This window comes from Heterocephalus glaber, unplaced genomic scaffold (genome assembly GCF_053883595.1).
Source record: "Heterocephalus glaber isolate CG9 unplaced genomic scaffold, H.glaber_assembly_v1.0 deba00000281, whole genome shotgun sequence".
Taxonomy (NCBI): domain Eukaryota; kingdom Metazoa; phylum Chordata; class Mammalia; order Rodentia; family Bathyergidae; genus Heterocephalus; species Heterocephalus glaber.
Genome location: NW_028258139.1, coordinates 7440245 through 7465251, shown reverse-complemented (window position 1 = coordinate 7465251; position 25007 = coordinate 7440245). Strand labels below are relative to the sequence as shown.

The 25007-nt window shown below is 39.9% G+C and overlaps 1 protein-coding gene and 1 pseudogene across 7 annotated transcripts in view; both read right to left on the bottom strand.

Moving 5' to 3' along the window:
• Positions 1–2603: 2603 nt before the first annotated feature.
• Prkdc (protein kinase, DNA-activated, catalytic subunit) overlaps positions 2604–25007 on the bottom strand; it is a 166097-nt gene continuing 143693 nt past the window's right edge. For 3 of the 7 annotated variants that reach the window (XM_021248991.2, XM_021248994.2, XM_021249003.2), the window contains 17 exons: positions 23542–23716; positions 21827–22023; positions 20700–20904; positions 19614–19774; positions 17125–17336; positions 16065–16152; positions 15660–15803; positions 12391–12595; positions 10611–10678; positions 9885–10105; positions 9530–9622; positions 7463–7555; positions 7190–7261; positions 6551–6752; positions 5764–5952; positions 4803–4942; positions 2604–2982 (listed from right to left, as the gene is read on the bottom strand). In XM_021248991.2, coding sequence (XP_021104650.2) covers positions 2778–2982; positions 4803–4942; positions 5764–5952; positions 6551–6752; positions 7190–7261; positions 7463–7555; positions 9530–9622; positions 9885–10105; positions 10611–10678; positions 12391–12595; positions 15660–15803; positions 16065–16152; positions 17125–17336; positions 19614–19774; positions 20700–20904; positions 21827–22023; positions 23542–23716 — 2670 coding nt within the window. In that variant the 3' untranslated portion in view covers positions 2604–2777. Of the gene's footprint in view, positions 2983–4802; positions 4943–5763; positions 5953–6550; positions 6753–7189; positions 7262–7462; positions 7556–9529; positions 9623–9884; positions 10106–10610; positions 10679–12390; positions 12596–15659; positions 15804–16064; positions 16153–17124; positions 17337–19613; positions 19775–20699; positions 20905–21826; positions 22024–23541; positions 23717–25007 lie in introns of those variants that run through there. The other 4 variants (XM_021248992.2, XM_013068567.3, XM_021249002.2 and 1 more) reach the window with 3 other exon arrangements.
• LOC106008307 (protein SPO16 homolog pseudogene) lies at positions 24220–24942 on the bottom strand (annotated as a pseudogene).

Below are 25007 nucleotides of genomic sequence, written 5' to 3'. Positions count from 1 at the left end.
CAGGCTGGCCTTGAACTTGGTGATCCTCTTACCTCTGCCTTCTGAATAGCTGGAATTACACACATGTGCCACCATACCTGGTAAAAATGATTTTTTTCTGTTTTTTGAGACAGGGTTCTGTTATGTAGGCTGGCCAGGAACTATGAAGCCCAAGCTGGCCTTGAACTTGAGGCAATCCTCCTGCCTCGCCTCTGAATCCTGGGATCATGTGTGTGCCATCATACCCGGTAAAAATGATTCAAGTATAAGACAAGATCTTTATAAAAGCAAACCACAGGTTTCTAAGTATCTATGAAGCTCCTTAAAAAAAAAATTGGTGAAAAACCTGGGGGAGGACGGCTGCTTTGTCCTACATGGCATCCCCACCGCTTCCGGCTGACTTGACAGGACTTCTTTCACCGGCAATCAGAAACTGGCTTGCTCCAGAAGTGACACTCAACACCTCCACAGTACCTTTTTATTAGAAAAACTTTTTTGAGATAAGATCTTGCTAAATTGCCCAGGCTGCGCTTGAATTTGTAATCCTCCTGCCTCAGCCTCCTAGAGTGCTGGGATTACAAGTGTATACCATCACACTTAGCTATAAAAACTCGAAACTTAAATTCCACATTTTATACCAGTGGTGTTGAACCTATAGCATGTGTTATTGTTTTCCTTTGAAGACAAAGGATGTTAATGCAGAGTTGTTTTTTCTAAACTAAAACCTCAGTATTCAGGTTTAAGCGCAGTTTTGGCACCTTGCAGTAAGTGGATTTTGGGTTGCAAACTTGGTCTCTAAAAAGGTTCGCCATCACTGCTATGTACTGATATTACTTCTTTTTTTGTTTTGCTTTGGTTGTGTAGTACTAGGTAATGAAGCCAGGGCTTCTGCGCTGAGCAACTGAACTATAACCACAGAGCCTTTTTTTCTATTTTGAGAACGTGTCTCCTAAGTCAATAAATTGCCCACATCGGGCTAGAACTTTCAGCCTTTTTTGGGTGCGGGGAATTGCATGCTCAGCACATTATTTACTTACCAAATGAATCGGAGTTCATTTATTTTACAAAAACATGCACCACAGCAGAAAATTTTCCCTTCCAGAAAGTAATTTAAAATATAAAACACTCAAGACAAAAGTAACCAAACAGGTGAAATGAAGTGGTGGAGTGAGGAGTGAACATTGTACTACAAACCCCCCACCCCCAGACCTGGCCAGCTGTCATGGTGATCACTGTGCAGCCTGGGCTGCTCGCAGGAACTCGTGACTATGCTGCAGAGAGAATCTCCCAAGCAGAGTTACAGTAATGCCTTGATTTGTGAGCCAGTGACATTCAAGAGCCACACTGATATATTCATTTTGGGCCTTTAGAAACCACCCAGCCATTATGAGCATCCATATGACTGCCAGCACCTGTGGCCAAAGACATGTTAAGTCGCAATGAATACAAGAATAATAGGTGAATTTGCTGTCACAGGAGCTGTTACAGAGAAAATGCTAGCACAGAAGGTTAAATATAGTATGGTTTCTTTCAAAGAGAAACCCAAAGTATAAATAATTTAAACAGCAAAATAAAAGACAGATGATAGGAAACAGGGAGATGGGCTTGTAAAAAGGGAACAGGAACCTGGGGATTGAGAGGAGGGAGAGGGAGGGGAAGTAAAAAAGGATCAAGATGTAATATGTGTATGTACCAATTCCTCACAATTAATGTATTTATCATGTGTTGCAAACATAGAGTAAAAAGGGAAAAGAATGAAAAAACTTTCATGTTGTACAATATAAAGATCTCCAATTAGCAATGATACAGAATGTAACTCTCATATTGTATAGTAATATTAATATGAGCCTAGTTATACAAATATCTTTATTTTTTAAAAAATGCTAGAGTTCTGATGTCCAATGTGGCAGCTATTAGTCACATGTGGTCCTTTCAATTAACTATAGTTGATCCTCTTTATCCAGATTTGATGTTTGCAAAATTAATCTACTAAGATTTATTTGTAACCCCAAAATCAATATCCATGGTGCTTCTGAGACCATTCAGACACGAATGGGGCGGTCAAACAAGACACTGCTTTGCCTTCCTGTTCTAGCTCACATGCTTTATCCTCCTCGTCCTCATCATATGTGGGATTTCTGAGGTTCTCTTGAGCTGGGTTGCAAAGCACTTTTATCTACCTTCGGGGGGGGCGGTGGTGAGTAGCAAAAGTGGATGCCAAGATCCAGGTTTTCATTCTTCTAAATAAAGACTTCCTCTTCTAGAGCATGTCTATCCTAATAGGTCAAAACTAGAAGAGCATAAAGGAAAGAAAAAAAAACCTAGAAAAATATCCAATGCAATCATTTTTAAATGTCATGATTATAGCTTTACCTATGCTTATTATTCCTGTAGTGCTCATATAATTAACATCATTATCAGTTGCGCAGTTGGTTTTGCTTGCATAAAATCTTAGTGATGAAATCTTCTGGGGGCCATCTCCATGTGCCATAACGAATGAGCCTGTTCCGTGGGGTATTTATACTTAACACTGTCTATTGAGACTGCTGCTTTATCTAACTTGATTTACTCTTCACTCATTATTTTGATAAGCCGACACATATATTTTTCTATTACAAGTAACCTAGTTTTGATTCATATCAATATTCATTTACTCATCATATCTTGACTGAAACACATGCTATACAATTCTATCACTACATAGATTTCTTCTTTGTAGGGATTCAGCAAAATCAGATCCTTGATTGCTATCACGAAAGTTTGGGGGATTGCTTTACAGTTGCTGGCGCCCACACACATCACATCCAGGGCTCCCATCCTTTCCAAGCTCTGCCAAGGATGTTGGGGTCTGTGGCCTGGTCCAGTAAGCACTTCACTTGGGTCTCTTCTGAAAGTCCATTCTCTGGCTCTTGGGCACGGATATTGTGATCTCTACTTCCCCGAGCAACAGCTGTATAACTCCCAAAGGCAGGGGACTTCTCATGGCCCAGAAATAATTCATCACTGGAAAAAAAAATTAAACTAATAAATCAACAGGTAATAAATAAAGTCACAAAAAATTGAAAAAATATGAAAACACACAAATGTTTTTTCCCTTGTTGCCTGTATTCCTAACTATCCTGAAGTAACGTTCTCTCTCGTCATTTATGAAACATCTTCTGTCGATCATAATCTTGAAATCCAAGGTTACATCTGAAGTAAACTAAAACACTAATAAGGCTGCTATTAACATTCACTTTCAAGTTTTGGGGCAGACATATGCTTTCATTTCTCCTGGGTATATACCTAGGAGCGAACTGCTGAGTAAAGAACAACTCTACACATAACGTTTTGAAAAACTGTCAGACTAATTCTCAAGCAACTGCACCATTTTCTTAATTTCTTTTTTTTTTTGGTACTGGGGATCGAACTCAGGTCCTTGTGCTTGTGAGGCAGGCGTGGTGCCACTGAGCTAAATCCCTGGCCCTTAATTTCTTTTTCTTTTCTTCCTTTCTTTCTTTTTTTTTTTTTTTTGTTGTTTGTTTTTTGAGACAGAATCTTGCTTTATAGTTCACGACTGGCCTTGCACTCACTATGTAGCTCAGCCTGGTGTGGAATTCACAGTGATCCTTCTGCCTCAAACTCTCAAGTGCTGGGATTACAGGTGTGCACCACCATGCCCAGCTAACTTCGCCATTTTCTGTTCCCACCAGCAGAGCATTCAAGTTCTAGTGACTCTACACCCTTCCCTACAGCTGTTACAGCCACCTTAGTGGCTGTGATGTGCAGTCCCATTTGCATTTCCCTGACAACTAGTTAAGCTGAGCATTTCTTCATGTGCTTATTGGCTATGTGCATAACTAAAGAAACATCAGTCTGATTCCTTTGGCCATTTTTAAATTGGGTTATGTGTCTTATTATTATTTTTTTGTTTTTGTTTTTTGGTACCAGGGATCGAACTTGGGTCCTTGCGCTTGGGCAGCAGGTGGCAAAACCACTGAGCTAAATTCCTGGCCCTGTGTCTTATTATTGAGTTGTAAGAATCTTCAAATTATTCTGGATGTAAAATCTTTGTCAGATATTACTTGCAAATATTTTCTCCCATTCTGTGGGCTGTCTTTTTACTTTTTTCTTTTTTTGCAGGGCCAGGGATGGAACCCATGGCCTTGCATGTGTCAGATAACTGATTAACCAAAGCTATACTCACAGCCTTCTTACTTCTTTGATGGTACCTTTCAAAGCACAAAAGTATCCTGTGAAGTGCAAAAGTTCTGTGTTTTTTTTTCTTGATACTAGAGATTGAACTCAGGACCTTGGCACTAAGCTATATACCTAGCCTGTTTAAATTTTTGAAAGAAGGTCTTGCTAAGTCACTGAGTTGCCCAGGCTGGGTATGAATTTGCAGTCCGCCTGCCTCAGGCTCCAAGAGTGCAGGGATTGCATGGGTGTGTCACCATACCCAGCACCCGAATGTTTTTTTCTACATGATTTATAGTATTCTAAAAGCTCACCTAAAAAATAAAAAAATAAAAGCTAACCCAAAGGTCAATCCAACCTGTATGCAGACAAGCCCACACTGTGTTTACCAGGTCTTTGTGCTGTGCCCCATAGGTCAAGGCCCTTGAAAGGACAAACGCCAATTTAAACCACAAGTCTTTTTACACAGGTGACAGAACGTTAGTACCATTCCAGTCTTCCTGTTGGTGCAGCATGGCCCAGACACCGGGATGAAGCCTGAGGACCGCGCACGGCTCGGGGAGGCCCCCAACTCTGAGTCACAGGCCTCACCTGGCCTTGGAGAAGCTGACCTCTCTAAGCTCACTTTCAGTTTATAATAATCTTACCAAGTTATAACAGCTGGATTGGCACCGGCTAACTTTCTCTTGGCGTAACATATTTTCTGTCGAGGATACCAATTTTTTTCAGTTACATTTACCTTCTGAATCCATGACCCTCCTTTTTTCAGCATTTTTTGTTCAAAATTCTAAAGGAAAAGAACAAGATTTTCTCTATTTATTCTAACAATCAATATATACAATCACATTCCAACAGATTAAATCAAGTAATGATCTTGTTTTGTTTTGTTTTGGTACCGGGGATCGAACTCAGGACCTTGCGCTTTGGAGGCAGGTGGTGGTACCACTGAGCTAAATCCCTGGCCCTCAAGTAATGATCTTAAAAGATCTGTAACTGGGAACAGCCCTATGGTTGTTTTTTTTGGTTTTTTTGGGGTACCAGGGATTGAACTCAGGACCTTGCTCTTGCCAGGCAGGCATGGTGCCACAGAGCTAAATCCCTGGCCTACCCCTATGCCTTTTTACACTGATTCTAACGCTGGCACACAGCACAGTGACTGAGCTGGAGGGGCTGCACAGACGTGTGATGTTTCACTCCCTTTTAGGATGAGCACAACTAGGCTTGATCTCATGTGGGTATATTCTGGATAGCCTTTCAGACTTAAGACAGTACTATCTTTATGATCAAGGAAGAGTTCACATAGAATAGTTTTAAGCCAAAAGTTGTATCAAGGAGAAATCAGACCCACCAATCACAGTGGGTCCACATTCCTACTTCCAGTTAGAAATAAACTTGCTTGAAGCTATAACTTTCTCCAAATAGAAGTTTTGGCTTCTTACCTGGTTTTCAGGTTAAGTGATCCCAAATGTTAATTTTGAGAAATGTAGTACAAAATGATGCAAATATTTTAGTAAACATGACCTGACATGTTTTCACTATATAACCGGAGACACTGACTCAATCACTGGAACACTGAGATAAAAATGATATATGCGTATAAAAACCTACTTTCCAATCGAAGGATGGTTCCCTTATGAACACATCCATGGTGTTGGTGAGCAGGTCCGCGTCTGAGCGGAAGGCCCTCAGTGCATGGACCATGACACTGTACACGAGACCCGTTTCTTTCATTGGTAACATCAGGTTGATAAATTGGCGAGTTAGACGAAAAGGCATCAACTCGGGGACCGGCAAGAACTAAACAAGAGAAAAAAATACATTCAATAAGGAGATATATTAAAAGCATTAAGATGTGTTATGTACATGTACCAACTCCCCATGATGAAAAAAGCAAAAGCGTGTGTGGAGGATCACAGAGTCTGCAGATCGAGACATTCCGTGAAAATGTTCAGAGGTTAATGGCAGAGAAAAGACTGGTATCACGTTTGATACAAGATATTTGGATTATGGGGCTTCATAACACTTCTTTGGAGGACTCCTTTTATACAGAAATGCATTTTATTCCTGACTCTGATTACATAAGTTATTATCACATATTCCATGACCTACCTAAATAAGCCTAAAATGAGGCTGAGATTTCTTTTTTCAGATTTAATGACCATGACAAAAATCAACCCAACAAGTCATTTCTTCTTTAAAAACTATTCATTTCTAGAAGGTGTTATAGCCAGGTGTGATGGTGCACACCTGTACTCCCAGCACTCAGGAGGCTGAGGCAGAAGGATTGCTTCAAGTTTGAGGCTAGCCTGGGCTACATAGGCCAGCTTCAACTATATAGTGAGACCCTGGCCACATAACAACCCTAAACTAGCCCATAAGAGTAAGGCAAACACACCTGGGTGGCTGATCCAAATGCATGTCCAAAATCTATTCCTATTATGCCACCTGTCTCCATGGTCACCATGAAATTGTTCAAGTGTCTGTCTCCGATGCCAAGGAGCCAGTGGCTGATACACAGCAGTGCGTGAGAGGTGGAGAAGTGGGAGCGAAGTGCCAGGAAGGCCTCAGGGCCACTGCTCATCTTCACAAAGGCCCGCCTGGGAAGAGAAGCTGTGCATCAGGGTTTGGACCTGGAAGGTGCCCCAAAGCCTCACGTGGTCAGAGCTGAGGCTTCCGGAAGGTGACTGGATCACAGTGTGACAGGGACTTGCTGAGGTGGGGGTCTGGCTGGGGCCGAATCACTGGGCTGTGACCTGCAGCTCCCTCTCTGGCCCCTCCCTTTGCTCTCTGCTTCCTGGCCATCATGATGTGAGTGGTTTTCCTCCATCCAGGCCCTGCCTTCTACCGTGCCGCTTCTTCCTTGGAGCCAGCCAGCCATGGACTGAAACTTCTAAAACCATGAGTCAAAATAAACCTCTCTTTCTTTAAGGTGTGGGTATCAGTATTTTGTCCTAGTGACAAGAAAGTGACTAAGACACCATGTGTGGTCTTTGCTACACCCTTGGGATATTTGTGAGGTCATACATGTACTTACTTTAAGAGATCAGCAGGCACTTTACTTTCTCTTTTTCTAAAGGCCATGACTGTTTCTGTACGATTAGCTCCCCTATGATTTAATAATACAAAAACATCTCAGAACCAATTTCTCACAATGTGAAATTAAAATTTTAACTCTAATTTATACTGAAGCTCAAATATGAAATAACTAGATTTTGATGATCTCTTCAAGGCAAAACTTCTTAAGAATCAAAAGTACATATGCTATTTTGAAAAGAAATAATTAATATAAAGAAAAAACAAAACTTACTTATACATTAACATGTAAGCTCCAACATCATGTTTTCCTGACATTTTTGCCAGCCATTCTCCATAGTCAATGATTGGTGCTTCGATGTCATTACTAACAAAAAAACCAGGGGAATCAAAATTAGGGAGGTATTTAACATTATATAATTTTAGAGGCAAAGACCACTAAGAGTTCACCGAAAAACAGAAGAGGCAGGGAAAAATAAACACAACTTTTATTCATATTCAATGTTGAGATCAAACCTATGGTACTTTGGATCTAGAATTTCAATGTACCATGATTCATTCTTAAGAATGAATCAAAAGAGGACTGGGGATTTAGCTCAGTGGTTCCACCGCCTGCCTCGCAAGTGCAAGGACCCGAGTTTGATCCCTAGTACCAAAAAAACCCCGCCAAAACTAAAGACAATAATTTTACAAAATGGGACTCAGCAGGTCAGTCATTTAAGCTAATTTTCTTCTGAGTCACTACTAAGTTAATTTACAAATATATTACAGCTTTTTAATCTAAATTCTCTCCTGAGATTCCCCACCCCCATACTGGGAATCCAACTCAGGACCTTGCACTTGCTAGGCAGGTGTGGCGCCACTCAGCTACATCCCCGGCCCCTCTCCTGTGATTTTTTCCCCTGATGTGATCTTGTTATGTGGCCCAGGTGGGACAACAGCCTCCTGTGCTTGGACTGCAGGTCTGCACCACTGCACCAGGCTTTCTCTGCCTAGTTTTTTTTTTTTTTTGGTACCTGAGATCAAACTCAGGTCCTTGCACTTGTGAGGCAGGTGGCTAAATCCCCGGCCCTCTCTGCCTAGTTTTAAGAGAGATGAAACTCCTAGTTGTGAAACTGCAACATGCTACATTAAGGAAAAAATAGCAATATCTTTAATAACAAGGAGCTGGAAGTGCCTGGAAGGAGTAGGAAGGAGTAGGAGCTGGCAGTAAACCATACCATGTGGAAAGCACTTCACCCACTGAGCCCATGCTCACCTTACTTATTACTTAATTCTGCAGGATCCCTGCTTCGAAGAAAGAGAGTGGGAGCTCATGAGGGCCAAGAGCTAGTTCAGGACAGCCAGCGGAGTCAGAACCTCAGCGCCAGGATGAGACCTGGGACTTCTGATGCCAGGAAGCTGGTCTTGTAGGGAAACGAGGGGTAATTCCAAGCAAAGGACTTAAATATTTAGAATTAAAGGTCGATAGGGCTCAATCCCCAGCACCATAGTAAAAAAAAACAGTGGCAAACTACCCTATTTACTATTACCTGGGCATGTGGGTCTGATGAGAATATGCTTAATTTTATGGTAACTGACCCTGACTGATGAAAACATTGCTCTATTTAAATACCTTCAAGACAGAATGAGAGCACAATTTCCTCTTCCTTCATCCTACAGCTTGTCCTCAAAACCTATCAACTCTACTTTCAACATGTTTTTCATTACACTGTTCTTATTTTCGTTTACAGAAACAAAAAACAAATTAAAAAGCCATTCCAATAAAAAATACATGTCCATTATAGAAAAAGTGGAAAACAGAGAAAACGTTAAAAGAAAAATACAAAGCATGATCTGGAATTAATAATAATCTCACTTACAGGCTGGGTGACATAGGATGAATTACTTAACCTCTCTGGACCTCAGCTTATTTGTACAGAAATGATAATACTTACCTTGTAGGTTGCTGTAAGAAGTAGTTCATATATATTAAGAACTAGAATAGTGCCTACCATGTGGAAAATATTTAATTAAATGTCAGCTACAGATCTATTATCTCTTCATTTTATTTCAAGATTTTTTCTCCAAAGTTAAGACTTTAAAAAAAAATTATGGTAAAATATATGCAATCTGTTTAGTACCTTAGTACCATTTAGTTTATTCATCCAGCCAGAGGCAGATTAAAGGCCAGGCCAGGGTAAGGATTTCAGAGCACCATGTTCAGGGGCCCTGCCACGTCACTGGAGTAAGAGATGAAGGAGAGCCACAAGCTGCCAGCATGAGGGGGAACAGGTGGTTCAGACAGAAGCAGGCTGGAGGGTGGACGACACTGGGGAAACAGCAGTCAGCTTCACACTACCTCATATAAGTCGCCTTCTCCTCCTGGGACATGTTGTCCAAAAGAATGTCCTTCAAGGTAAAAGTATTTTCAATCCATTCAATTAATCCTAATCTGAAAAGGAACATAAAGTTTATGAATAATGCAAGCTCCAATTGCTTTTTTTTAAAAAAAAGGGTTCTGGAGAATCAAAGAACGAGAGTCATGTCTACTCATCCCTTACTTTGCCATGCAGGTCTGTGTTGTTAACCCTGCTGAGCACTCTGCCTGCGGGATCCAACCACTGCCATGTCCTGCACCTCCCACCCTCACCTGAGGACAGTCACACAAGGGCCTCACCCAGGGGTCCATTCCCACACATCTGCTTGTGTTGTACCTAGAGGTCATGGGCACCACACGGTATGTCCTCAGCTGCATGTTTCTCTGGCTGCAGGCAGCGTCGCGGGAGAGGATGACATTCATGACCTCAAAGAGCTGCTCGATGCGCTGGTCCTGCCGAAGGTCCTCACCGCCCTTCACGAGGAAAGGGTACTCCTTCTCATCGTGGCCGCGGATGACAATGCGCTTTGGTCTTCTAATAGAAGGCATTACTTTTACCTTTAGAAAGCAAAACGTATCTGTTACCTGTTCATGCCCAAATGCCGTGTCCATGGAAATGTAATATTCCTAGCTACAAATAACTGCTTACAAATTGAATATCCTTAGCAACAAGCAATATCCAACATGTAAATATTTTAAAATAGGTTAACTCTACACATATTTTATAATAGATACCCACAGCTTACTCTTTATTACATCCTTAAAATGGTGTTAAAACATTGGAGACATTTATATTAAGAAATTCAGTCAATAAAACAATCAGCAGGGCTGGGGATTTAGCTCAGTGGTTCTGCTGCCTGCCTCGTAAGCAGAAGGTCCTGAGTTTGATCCCCGGTACCAAAAAAAAAAAACAATCAGCAAACTCCATACAATTGGAGACCTACATAAGAATTTAATTATCCTTTCCTTAGCAGAGACTAATACATTTTCATGCTGAAAAGCTACACACAACACACCAATAGTCCTCACCATGGTAATGGGAGTCACAGACTCTCACACTTACCCGCTCATCAAACCCAGAGATCCGTGCATGGTATTCAGGCAATGGCTTTCCCCTGCCATGATACTGACCTAAAATAAACCACAAAGTTTATTAGATACAGCTTATAATAGAACCTCTGTATTTTTTGTTTTTTTTGTTTTTTTGGTAACAGGGATCGAATTCAGGACCTTGAGCTTGCGAGGCAGTCACAGTGCCACTGAGCTAAATCCCCGGCCCAAACCTCTGTATTTTTAAACATATCTGTTGTTGAGCATGGTGGCACACACCTGTAATCCCAGCACTTGAGAGGCTGTGGGTGGCAGGAGGATCACCATGAGTTCAAGGCCAGCCTGAACTACATAGCAAGACCCTGTCTCAAAAGCAAATGAAAAACATACTTTGACTTAATTTTAAAAAATCCCTCATCTAATATGAAAAACATTTTACCAAAAGTTTTTGTTTTAAAAAAAAGGCCTGGGGCTGGGGATTTAGCTCAGTGGCACCGTGCCTGGCTAACAAGTGCAAGGTCCTGAGTTCGATCCCTGGTACAGAAAAAAAAAAAAGGCCTTGGTTGGGCACAGTGGTGTGCCTGCTGTCCCAGCTACCTGAGAGGCTGAGGCAGGAGAACTGCTTGAGCCCAGGTGTTCGAAGCTAGGCAGGGCAACATAGTGAGACCCTGTCTCAAAAATAACTTTAAAAAAAAAATGCTAGTACAGTATTTTTCAATTTGACTGATTAATGGACATCAGCATCCAAGTCTAAAAGATAAATTCCAAATAGAAAAAATAATGCAATGAACTGGAGTACTGCATTATTCAAGGCAGGCACATCAGACTGCACATTAGGAGTCTTACACTTAAATGCTTTTCTGGAAACTGACTGAATGCAACTGCACAGTTGTTAACAACAGTAAAGGAAAGTGATTCTCAAAACATGCTTTTTCTTATATTCACTGGAATGAGAACATGAGTAACCAGGTTAAAATATTTTTTTCTTCCGGCAAATTCCAGGGTGAAGAACAGAGAATTACATAGATTTCATTGGAAAAATCAGGCCTTATATGCCAGGAATGCCTGTAATCCCAGGACTTGGGAGACTTGGGCAGGATCAGTGCCCCAAGTTTGAGGCCAGGCTGGGCTACATAGGGAATTCAAGGCCAGCCTAAACTACACAGCAAAACCCTGTTTCAAAAAATAAAAGTAAAACAAACCAGGGCTGGGGATTTAGCTCAGTAGTTCTGCCGCCTGCCTTGAAAGCACAAGGACCTGAGTTTGATCCCTGGTACCAAAAAAACCCCAAAAAACCAAAAACCCCCAAAAACAAACAAAAAAAGAAAAGAAAAATTATGCTTTTTTCACATTTGGTTAACTTGCTACATGTCTCCATCCTCAATTCCACAAATCTTTTCTTCTGCAGGTTAGTCATTTTCATAATTCGTTCCTTTAAATGGGATTGACACATACACCCCAGGAAATAAGGTATTGTATTTCTAAAGAAAAGTTACTCAGGAGCAAAGCATGGGTACGTTCAGAGGAAACCTATGATTACCTGTTACCATAATTACTAAATGCAAATCTGAACACTTATCATAATCAGAAATATAAGAAAGCTATTATCTCATTAGCCATTTAGTAAAGAGTATTAATTCACAGTAATTATGGATTTTCCTAGTGATGAAAAATATAGTGAAGTTTAAAATTCTGAAAAAAAAGAGGTAATTATCAAGAGTCCAGTATCACTGCTGTTGCTGTCGTGCTGTTTTTATTAGAGTCTGCTTTTGTCACCCCAGGGGTTAACTCACCAGGAATCTCCAGCTCATTTCTCAAGAACTCCACTTTGAACTCACTCATCCAGGGTGAGCATTCTTTCAGATTCCCAGGAGGCTCTGAGTCTTTTTTCATTTTTAAAACCAGCATGTCCGTAATGTCACTAAAGTCACTGAGCTTCATTTTAGATAGCTTAGAACCTCCATTCCCAAAGTGTTTATCAAATTCCTTTCCAAAGGCCTGAAATTATTAATAATTTACTATAAAGATCAGTTTGAATGTTGGAAAAGGCTCTCAGCTTGTGAGTTTTCTTAACAAACAACTGCCCAATTATATAGATTTCTTCTGTGCTTTTAAGATTTATACTTTCACTTCACTTCAATACTTCAATGCTCTAAAACATCTGGGGCCTGCTTTCTGTTTGGACTTGTGTTCCTTTAGAAGGTCATGGTTGGAACGATTTGTAGTTACAAGTTTTAATAAGGACTTTCAAAATTTGGCGAGGCTTTAAATTCCTTAATACTCATTATCTAGTTCTGGGTCTATATCATTATGATGACATGAATTATTAGGAACAAAGTTTAAAAGAACAAAATAAAGGGAATACCTCAATAAATATGAATAGACCATAACTCTTCATATGCATTCAAAAGAAAAATATAAGAATGCTACTTTCTCAGTAATGTTTTAAGACTCTATTTTGGATCAGACATTAGTATAAACATTATTTAGGTGGAGCCGGGGATTTAGCTCAGTGGTTTCGCCGCCTGCTACACAAGCGCAAGAACCCGAGTTCAATCCCCGGTACCAAAAAAACCCCACAACATTATTTAGGTAATTTATATTTTAAAAGCAATTATTGTTAGAAGCATTCTACCTTGGAATACATCAATTTTTCCTTTGTATTAGTCTTAAATATTGATTTGAATAATAATCCTGGTATAAATAAAAATAAAATCCTAAAGTATTACAAACAGTAACTTAATAGTTGTCAATATGTACCAGGTCATCATTAAGTAGAAAAAGTTTTACCCAATTCAGAATTCCATAATATAAATAAATCTAGTATACATGAATTATATTTTATTTTAAAACAATTCACTGTAAGAAAATTGACAAATATAAAATGGATTTCTTTGATTTATAAATGAATTAAAAGTATACAATCAATTCTTCAATGTACACGAAAAGTTTAGCTATTTCCCACATGTAATTACCAATACCATATTTGAAAGGCATCATGCCCTTAAGCATCCTTGAAAGTGGGATAATTTATTTTGGTAGGTTATTGTTTAAATTAATGAAAATTATTTGTTGGTTTGATCTGATGTACAAAGTTCTGGATAGATTTTTCCAAAGTACAAGAAATTAATCTCTAAAACATCTTATGCCGTGCCTGGTAGGGATGACAGAATGTTTCTGTCACCATGCTGCTGTCTCTGGGCAAGGGTCAGATGCAGCTGTGCTCATCCACAGCTTGGAAGAATAGCTGTCTGTGCTGAAAGATTTTTAGGGCACAGTTTTATGATGTTCAGCAGGCAGGGAAAGGAAGTGGCCATGAGCTCAAAGGGATAAGGTGCAGTCTTCACTTGGGGCTGCGCAGAATTTTTCCAGTTGAGAGAAAGTGCTGAGACAAACCCTTTCACAAGGATGCCCTGGGTCCTCTGAGAAGAGCCTGGGTCTAGTTCCCTCTCATTCCTCCCACCGACCCTCGGCAAGTTACCTGCTTTTCAGCTCCAGCTTCTCTGGCCCATAAGCCATACCCAGACCATGGCTTGCTTTTATTAACAGTATTTTGATGGATTCTGCCACCCAGGCCCAAATGCACAAGCCCTATCTACAGCTGCCTATGCACCATGACAGGACATGCAAGTTCTGGTGACAAGAGACTTGTATGGCCAGCAAAGCTGAACTGCTGGGACTGTATATAAAGTGTGTGGGTCATTGGTTTAGCAAAACACAAAATACTGACACTTTACTAAAACCAATATTCTATAATTTTATAAATGTTCACCCATCAGTTTTAAGTACAACTTACTACTTTCATTTAATCAGTTTCTGTCCTGAGACTCTTACATATCCAAGAGCCAGCGGCACACATGTGACATGATGTGAAGACCAATGTATGTCCTATTGCAAAAAATAGGAGTTTATGGGGCCAGAGATTTAGCTCAGTGGCACTGTGCCTGCCTTGCAAGCTCAAGGTCCTGAGTTCCATCCCCAGTACCAAAAAAAAAAAAAAGTTCATGGTGTTATCTTCACTTTCAGGATGTATTCCTAGTCACATTTAAGCCACAGGTGGTCCTGTATGTTTCTAAATTCATTCCTTTAAGAACTCAAACTACTGCAAGTAGGAATGACCCACTAAAAGCAATCTCCACTTAACAAAATTATTCAACTCATTAAAGATGCCTATTTCACAGCAGGCAGTCCATTGATAATTATTTGAGACAAAGAACAAAATAAAACCCTGTGTGTAAGGTTGAGTCAGGAGATAAAAGGAAAGGAACAGTTAAAGACCAAAGTAATTTTCTCCTCCACATAAGAACTGAAAATGTGTCTCCCTACGTGCAGCATATGTGGCATTATTCTTTTTTTTTTTGGTACTGGGGATTGAATTCGGGACCTTGTGCTTACGAGGCAGGTGCTGGAACCACTGAGCTAAATCCCTGGCCCCATGTGGCATTATTCTTAAGAGCTAAAAAATGCAAATACCCCTAACGTTCATCAATTGATGAAAAGATAAACAAAATATGGCATATCCAGAGTGGGATAATATTTAGCAATCAAAAGGAATGGAGTAGTGCTACAGTGTGGTTGAACTTTGAACACATTATGCTAAATGAAATAAGCCAGATGTATATTGTTAGATTTTGTTCATATGAAAAATCTAGAAGAGGCCTATCCTTAAGAGACAGGAAGTAGTTTAGTGGCTGGCAGGAGCAGGAAGTAGTAAATATGAATGGATATGAGGTTACTTTTGGTGGTGATGAAAATGTTCTAAAATTGATGTATTTTCTTGATCAAATATCTAAGTCATTCTGAGAATTAAAAATACCAAAGCACATGTAATCTTCAGACCTAAGAATCTGAACGTGAAGAACAGAATGTAATAAAACCTAGAGGTTTTGCTTACTACTAGAGGTTTCACCTACTACTATCTGACCTAAACATATCTTATCAGTATCTCACTTACAGATTCAACACGCATTTTAAGATCAGAATTATCAGCAAGCCATCAAATGTGCATATATTGATCTTCCCAGTGCTTCTGCTACCATAAAGATAGGGCAACTGTCCATACCTGAATAAACCTCCTTCTGAAGGGCCCCAGGCCCGAAGCCTGTGGGTTGCCCAAGGCCGCATACATCTTTCCATACAATTTTTCAATATTTCTTTTATTTATAGGTTTTTTTCCTAGTTCACCTTTTATATCAGCAACCCAGTCCTGTGCAAAACAAACAAACAAACAAACAAACAAAAGAAAAGAATCAAGAATCATGCCCAACTGTTTTTTTTTTTTTTTTAAAGTATTTTGAGACAGGGTCTTGCTTTGCAGTGCAGGCTGGCCCTGAACTCACTATGTAGTCCAGGCTGGCCTCAAACTTGTGGCAATCCTCCTGCCTCAGCTTCCTAAGTGCTGGGATTACAGGCATGCACCACCACACTCGGCACAAGCTGTTCTGTCTGCCAAAAGCTGTTCTGTTACCTTAAAGAGCAGGTCAGGATTAGAGAGTTGTTCCAGGGCATTAATAAACTCTTGAACCACTTCTCCTTGGTCCAACTTACTTTTGATCCTATAAAAAAATATTTACCAGGTTTAGGTAACCAAACATCTTCTAAAGATCAAGGTCTATTACACAGTATAATGTATGTATAAATATAAATATATGTACGTAATACCAACTACACAGTCTAGGGAAGGAGCAATTTCAGAATTCTACCCAGTATCAGATGAAGTAGAAAGCCCCTTTTCTGTCAAGAGGTATGGTTCTCAGATAAGGGAAAAGCGGATCTTCTTGTGACAGACATGGACATTTTGAGGTAAACTATTTGAAATATACATTTTCTGAAGTTATGGAAGAAAAAGTGACTTTCTCAACACACTTTTTTTCAACTATTTTTGTCTCCATTTAAAAAAAACCAATCCTGTCACAGGAGACTCTGCTTAGAGGCAGTGTGTCAGGCAGGCCACGGCAGCAGTGGTGATGTGTGTGCAAACTCACACACTGTGCCTTGCTAAGCTTCATTCTTTGTCTCTTCCAGAGCAAAGCACCCAAAATAATGAGGCCAATCAGCTTATGACAAAACCGGCTCTTGATGGACAATGCATCCAGAACACCAGGCATTTACAAAGTGTTCTTGCAAAAGTTACACCACTACCCATTACGTCAAATGAAGAAGTGAAAAGGGCACTGCAGGCCATCTCCTGAGCCCCTGTTCAGAAGGGGGCTTCTTGTCTATTTTAAGTTAAAGGGTGATTTCAGGGACTGATTGCAAAAAGCATCTCATCTAGTCTGTCTCAACCAATATTATTAATTAGGAGCATGAAGGGAAGCACTCTAAGATGAAATCTTTTTTAAAAGGAGAGAAATTCAATGAATATAATACACAGAAAAGATACATTTAAACAGATGTCTAAGATTTTCTATGCTTCAAGGACAGCTTGAAGCGTACTGAAGACAAACAGAAACTTCCCACACGTGCTTTTACATACACATTTTTGTAGCCTATAAAATTTCATTAACTCAGTTTTTCTGTCACATCACCTTTCCACAAACTCCTTATTCGTATGACCAGTAGGAGTATCTTTGAAGGAGTAGCTCTCACTGCTTATTATAAAAGGATAGACAATCGCCTGTGGGTAGTTCTCAGCAATCTCTTCCACAGTGTGCTGAACCGCGCTGGCCTCCTCTTTGTCCAGTAAAGCTACCATGTGGCTGATCCAGCCAATGAACTGCCAGCAAGGAATGGAAGAAATCTAAAACACAGGGAGCTATAACTTAATAATGAACAAAATATTGAATACTGTCTCACCATAAAGGTAATATATGTCTAATACAAAAAAATCTAATGTAGTAAAGTCTATTCCTTGACACTCAACAGCCGCATTCTGCTAGACATGTTCTGTGCTTGTGCACACATATTCTTTGTTTATAAGAACAAATTCATACTAGACATATTGTTGGTTTTTCTTAGAAAGATTAGCCTCATTCCTTTTTAACAGCTGTATAGTAGTATTCCATTGTGTCTATTGCTTTATAATGAACAGTTAGGGTGTTGCCCAATTTTTTGACTATTGAGGTAATGTTACAATGGAGATCCTTACATACATATATCTTTGCACTTGTGTTATACACTTTGTAGAATAAATTTCCAGGAGTAAAATTACAGTGTGAACATCAACAACTGTCAGATGCATTGCTAGAAAATGCAGAAAGAGTTTTGAAATTTTCAGTTCTAAAAGTATTATATTAAATATTTTCCAAAATCCTTACTAACACTGGACTCAATGAAGTTAATTCAAAATACTGTTAATCTGAGAAATAATGCTTAACTTAAATTTTCACATTTCATTATCAGTGAGGCTGACTAGTATGTATTTATTTGCCTTATATATTGTAGTCATGCATGCATTTCCTTTGACCATTTTCTGCTGATCTATCATGACCATTTATTTCAAAGACCCATGTCAGCTCTGTACCATGTGTTGCAAATATTTTTCTTTCAGCTTTTTAAAAAACCTTTGCGTATGGCATTTATTTTTGTGTATAGAAGTGTCAAAATTATTTTCCTTTTAGCGTCTGGTTTTTGTCTCTACACTCCAAGACCATTAAACAATATGTGTTCATGTTTTCTTCTAATGTTTTTCAGGTGTTATTTTAAAGGTAAATCTAAAATACTTAGATTATTGGTATAAGGAGGAGTTCGGCAAGTTCTCTAGCTACATCTGTCAACTGAGGACAGGACAGCAAGTGTGAAGATAACAGCAATTGGTCCACGATTGGCTACTCCTCTACAAGTGTGATTACAACACTGACTGATATCCACTTATTTTTTCACAAGCTCAAAATGCTATTTTTATCATATATAATGTTATTTTGGGAAAAAAACAAAATCATAACAGTTATTTAACTATTAGTTCACTTATCCTTAAGAAAAATGTATTATTTATTTATTCATTTATTTTTTGGTACCGGGGATTGAACTCGGGTCCTTGCGCTTGCGCAGCAGGCGGCGAAACTGCTGACCTAAATCTCCAGCCCAAGAAAAACATATATATGCTCCATTTCTGAATTTATTTTAATCTCTGTTTCAAATCTACTTGAAGAATCCACAGCAAGGAAAGGGTACAGCTAGACCCTGACAATCGCACTGGTACCTTCAGTTCAAAGACCATCACTGTTTAAAGACTCATTATATAAAGCTAATAGTTTCTTGGTAATCCTTTTTTGATCTTATATTTTCAGTGTTTTTGTTTTTTTTTTTGTACCGGGGATCGAATTTGGGACCTTGTGCTTGCGCAGCAGGCACCGGAACCACTGAGCTAAATCCCCGGCCCGGTCTTATATTTTCAAATCAAAGCTTGGCCCTACTATCCAGTTACACATGTATGAAAATCTTATGGAACCTGTTAGATGGCCCTGCACCTTTGCAGATGGAGTTTTCCCTGCACACAGACAGCACCCACAGGACAGAAGCATGGTCAATGGGCACAGCTGCAGATGGGCTGAGGAGTGCAGTGCAGGGAAGAGTAGGGAAAGGTTCAGGTTGCTCCATGCCCACACACAACCCCTCACTCCTGACTGCAGGCCTTGGGCCCCACTGGCTATGGTGTTGCCAGCAGGCAGTAAGCTCACCAGGATGCAGGAATGCAAGCTGAAACTTAGTGGTTCTCTCTGGACTAAGTAACAGTTGAGCATAAGGCACTAAAACATGCCACAGACTGCAGCTTCATCTGTGTGGGCCGCAAACCTCCACACAAAATCCCCGTCTTTGCCTCAGACACATCCCTCCTCGATTTCTTTGGATCCTCATTCAGATCCAGTATTCTTATCAACACCCAGAAGGGAAAATGAGTAAAGGTGAACTCTTTTATACTGTTTTAAATTAAACTATGTTCTTAGAATGTAACAATTCAATGCTGGTTGGAAAAAGTTATAATAAGTGCATTGCATACACCGACACACTTGGAAATAAGAGTGTATCTTTTAGTCCTATTAAGTTCTCTTCCACTCACTAAAACAAAGATACCAACCTCTTTTGTCATTAGGCTCAAGGTCTCCTCTGGATACTGCTCTATAATCTGGAGTAATCTAGGAAACTTCAGCCTGGCATCAGTGGAATTTAATTTTAAAGCTTTCAACATTTTCTCCACCACAAGTGCTGGATATACCTGTAGTTCTGCAGAATTAATAACTACGAAGGACAGCAAAAAGGAAAACAATGGTCAATACATCTACTTATACAGAAACTATAAATGTAACAAATGGTTATATTGTCCCCTTTTGGCTTATTTTTTTTTACTATGTCATTGTTTTCTTGAATGACGACTTCTTTATAATGGGGGGGGGTGGTACTGAGGAATGGATCCAGGGCCTTTGCATTGAGCTACATTCCCAGTCCATTTCTTAATTTTATATTTTGAGACAGGGTCTTGTTTAGTCACTAAGTTGCCTAGACTGGGCTCAAACTTGGGATCCTCCTGTCTCAGCCTCCCAGAAACTGGGATTACAGGCATCCACCACCATGCGTGGCTTTTGAATAACCATTTCTTTCTTTCTTTGCTTGCCTGCCTGCCTGCCTTCCTTTTTTCCTTCCTTCCTTCCTTTCTTCCTTCCTTCCATTCTTTCTTTTGGTACCGGGGATTGAACTCAGGACCTTGTGCTTGCAAGTCAGGTGATGGAACCACTGAGCTAAATCCCCGGCCCATGAACAACTTTAGATCAACACTAGACTTATTTTTTGAGTTATAGCTTGAAGTACTATCCTTCCATTAGAATACATGTACACTTTGCACCAAGCATAATTTGCATCCTGGCCTAAGAACGTGATGGGGAGCTGCTGGTGACTGCATTACTCCAGGAGCAAGAGTCAGGCAACACGAGCCAATACCAAACTGCAAGCAAAATATGAAGGTACAAATAAAGCAAATGGAAACATGTAAGACAGTTTGACTCCATTTAAATTCAAGTTGTGTTGCTTGGAGATGCCACTGTCTCTGAAGAAGAAATCAGATTTCTCTCAAAATATCTGCATTTGAAAACAAACAGAGAGACAGACAGAAAACCAAAAGTGTTCACAAAATTCTTAAGACTTTATGCTGACATAATAGAACACTAACTTGTTTTTTTCTTTTTTGATTCACCCAATGTATTCTCTTCTGCTTTGCGGAGCTGTTCATCACAGAAATCCACCAGTGTCATATAAGCATCTGTCACACCAGCTGCAGGCCCATAGCTCCAGCAGGAAGGCTGGGCCTCCTCCTCAACTGTCTGCACGGCCTTGGAGAGGTGAAGGAACGCTCTCTGGTACAGACCCGCAATTACCTGCAATTCACGTGATGTTTAACTGGATTGGTAGCTCCAAAATAAAAGTGAAAATCTAGGTACAGTGTCACATGCCTGTAATTCTAGATACTCCGGAGGCCAAGGCAAGAGAATCACTGGAGCCTACAAGTTTGAGAACAGCCTGGGAAACACAGTGAAACTAGGCCTCAAAACAAACAAACACCAACCAACCAACAAACAAGTAACACCAAAAGCTATGTTAACTGGAAAAAGGAGAGCCTGCTCTAGCTGTGAGGGGGTAAGTAATCCTAATATGATCCTAAGCATGTAAAAACCACTCCCCCAAAATAGCCAAGTCAAACTAAGTGCTGGCCAGACAGTCTGAGCCACCCAGAGCTCGATCAGGTTACCAAGGTCCTGAAGCTCCGTCAGGAACTTCTGAGAGGGATGGAAGCTGCCCCTTACACATGATACCTCACAGGTGTTGGTCACGCTGTGGAGGGAGAAGACAAGGCTACACAACTGAAGTGAGATAGGACACACTGAGATGAGGAGGAACTGGTTAACTACTGAAAATAAAAAGTAATCTGAAAAAAGCTAAGCAGAACAGGCACTAAACAAGGAAGTGGAAAGGGCTGTTTTGTCCCACAAACTGTTGGGAATATCTGAATGGCAACTGTGGTGAAATTTCATTAACAAAATCCATGGAAGAATATCCACATCAATCCAATAAAAATTTCTCATTATTAATTTTAAAACAATGTTTACCATTCAAATAAACAGGAAACACATGCAGAATGTCAATTTTCCACATAAGAAACTTGGCTGTGCATAACTGTCAAACATATTAAAACAAATACTAAGTGACACCCTCATTGTTCCTTTCCTGGAGCCTGAAGGCTGCACATGAAAGATACACAGCACACTAACAAGAAACCCTCCCTCTTCCAGTTTTCATTACCCTCTCTGCACTGTCTGTGCTGGATCCAGAAAGCTCCAAGATCTGTCGAGCCTTGCTCCCCTCCATGTCAGCCAGGAAGGCTGGATCACTGCTGAGAGCATCAGCCATGATCCTGAAAGTCGTACCCAAGAGAATGTTCTGATCACAGGAAGCCAGAATATTTTTGTTTAAGTAACCTGATGTGGTGTTCTCATCTGCTGGGTTGAAAAAAAAACAAAAAGCAAAATATTTTCTGAAGTAAACAAATATAAATTACAAAGAAAATTCAGTGTATAAAAGTTGTTTTCCATTAAGAAAATAACTACAATAAATCTTGAAAGCACAAGAAACTGGCTTCAAGTACTGGTTAAAGAATTTCTTGAACGTGATTACTAATGAAAAAGGTTCTTTGTTAGAAGTAACTGTATCAAAGTCTACAAAGGCTAAGCAATTAAAACTAAGAATTAACTTTTTATCTATGTATCATCATTCCACATTTTGTCAAAGTGCCTAATTCTATTACAAAGAACAGAAAATGACTTCTTTTTTTCAGAAAATGACTTTTTAAGGTATTTGTATATATACATCAATAACCCAGTGTAGATTTAAAAATGTATATTATTGGGGGCCAGGGATGTAGCTCAGTGGCGCTGCACCTACCTGGCAAGCATAAGGTCCTTAGTTTGACTCCTAGCACCAAAAAATAAAATAAAAATTTAAAAAATGGGAACAGCCACAATTGTGCTTAAAATTCTAGTTCCACTTCTCACCATGGGTGCTGGGTGAGGAGCTCAGGCAGTGGCACTTGGAAGCACACCTGCTGCTTGCTCACAGTCTGACTCTCTCACTGGGCTGCTCAGCTCAGATGGCTGCTACAAACTACAAGCACGCTCTAACTGCAGGCCTACTGTTACCATGGACACTGATTACTGCTGTTATTTGGGCGGTACTAGGAACCACTGAGTTACACTCCTTCCCCTCACTCCATCCCCCCCCCCCCCACTAAAGCCCCTACAATGACTCAAGCACTTGGAAGATGATTTTCTGATTCTGGGATCATCTGGAAAGAGTGCTCCTTCCTTAGCACTTTTACAGAGTCTGCTGTTGCGGCACAATGCTCTGTCCTGCTGGAGTCCCCCTATAGCGCAGCCATGCACCCTTGAGCACACAGCTGCAGGGCAGGAGTTATCAGATCCAACCCAAACCAAGAAAGATTTTTCCCTTCAGGCTTAAAGGTTTCATTATCTTGAAAAGAGAACTAAGGAAGAAAAAGGCCCTGTATGTTTAATTTTTACACCTTATATGTAAATTTAAATTTACAAAATAAGGAAACTACTACACTTATCTTTTGGTTAAGTATTAAAGAGAAAACCTTTCATTTCCATTTTATTTTACAAAGAAATAAAAGCTCCAAATGTCATACCGGACATTATTAACATACTTAATTTCCTGGCTTCCAGTCTTTTGCTCTATTCCCAAGGAAATGACATCATTCTCTCTGACATCTTTTGCTGTCTATACTAAAGGTACTACATAGGTTTAACTCCCACAGGTCAGATGAAGCAGCAGAAAGAACGGTTTTTGAAGACACACAAGATATAAGAGTATCCTAAGGGCTGGGGATTTAGCTCAGTGGTTTCGCCGCCTGCTGCGCAAGCACGAGGATCCGAGTTCGATCCCTGGTACAAAAAAAAAGAGTATCCTAAGATTGAAGTGGACTGTAGCAGCCTAATTACCCAACAGAGAGACTGTTTTCAGCACGGTGAGGATCTGCTCAGGGGGGCTCTGCGCTCGGCTACGGCAGTGGGTTAGCCGGCAGTAGCTCTGCACCCACTGCATCTGCCAGTCGGCTCTCGTCTTTGACTCCTTATGCATCTCCTTCAGCAGTTTCATGGCAAGTGAGAAATTATTCTGTATCAACATAAGAAAAAGAAAGTAGTGTGATGGCATACAGGCAGACAGTTTAGAAATAAAATTAGGGGTGGGGATTTAGCTCAGTGGTTCCATCACCTGCCTTGAAAGCACAAGGTCCCAAGTTCCATCCCTGGTACCAAAAAAAAAACAACAACAAGGGCTGAGGATTTAGCTCAGTGGTTCCACCGCCTGCCTCACAAGTGCAAGGTCCCGAGTTCAATCACTGGTACCAAAAAAAAAAAAGAGCTGCAAAAAAACTCAAAACAAAACTGCTCCTCCTAAAATTAGTTTAAAGAAGAAGTTAACTGGTCTGTGATCCTGTTTGCATGACACAATTTGCCTTGGAGAAGCTAATCCATTAGTTGTGGATATCTTTTTAAATCACTGGACATAATGTACATTTAAAGATTATGTTTCAAGTATTTTTTTAACCACATTTATTATAGCCTATAATCCATACTGCTAGGATTATAGGCATGCACCACCAAGCCCACCTTTAAGTATGTGTTTTGAGGCACAAGTTTTTAACTTTTTAAAAAAATAAAATGGCTTTTAATTGTATACATGTTATTTTAAGTTAATATAAACATCTTTAAAGTAAATATATATTTAAATATAACTTAACAGGTCTGATTATTTTTATGTTCTTCCAAAAGAACACTACTAGTGCTCTAATTTGGGTTAATTGAATCACTATTCAGTTTTATCTTTTGCAGTGTTTTCCAAACAGGATTTTGTTCCACAATATAAGCTTTAGTTGTTATCATTCTATAGCAGACACTATCCATATATGGTTTGGAGGTAGTCTTAGCTATAGTGCACATAAGATTGATAGCATTTGCTGTGTTGTGTACTGGAATTATCCGTAATTTACTTCCCTGCTGAATCCTGAATATCAGTTTCCATTCTTCAGGCCCATAAAGAGCAGCAAACAGAACCAAAAAACGATTCCGGTGAATGTTAAGAAACTTCTCAATTTTGGTTGGAAATATTTCTTCAGCTGACATAATGCATTCGTTAGCATCCATCAATAAAAATGGAAATCCAGAAAGAGAAAATAAAATCGATCCATTTTCCACTGAATCTGAATACCAAATCTTGTGGCTTTGATTTTCCAGAGCAGTTTCAATTTTGTAATTCTTAAGAGATGAGCTAATACTAACAGCAGTTGTCCATTTTACTTTCTCTTTTTCACCACTTTCAGCCGTCTGTACATCTTTGGGTCAGCCCGGTTTCTAACGATGCCACAATCTCATCTCCAAGTCCTCAGTGTCGTTTAAACCGCCCA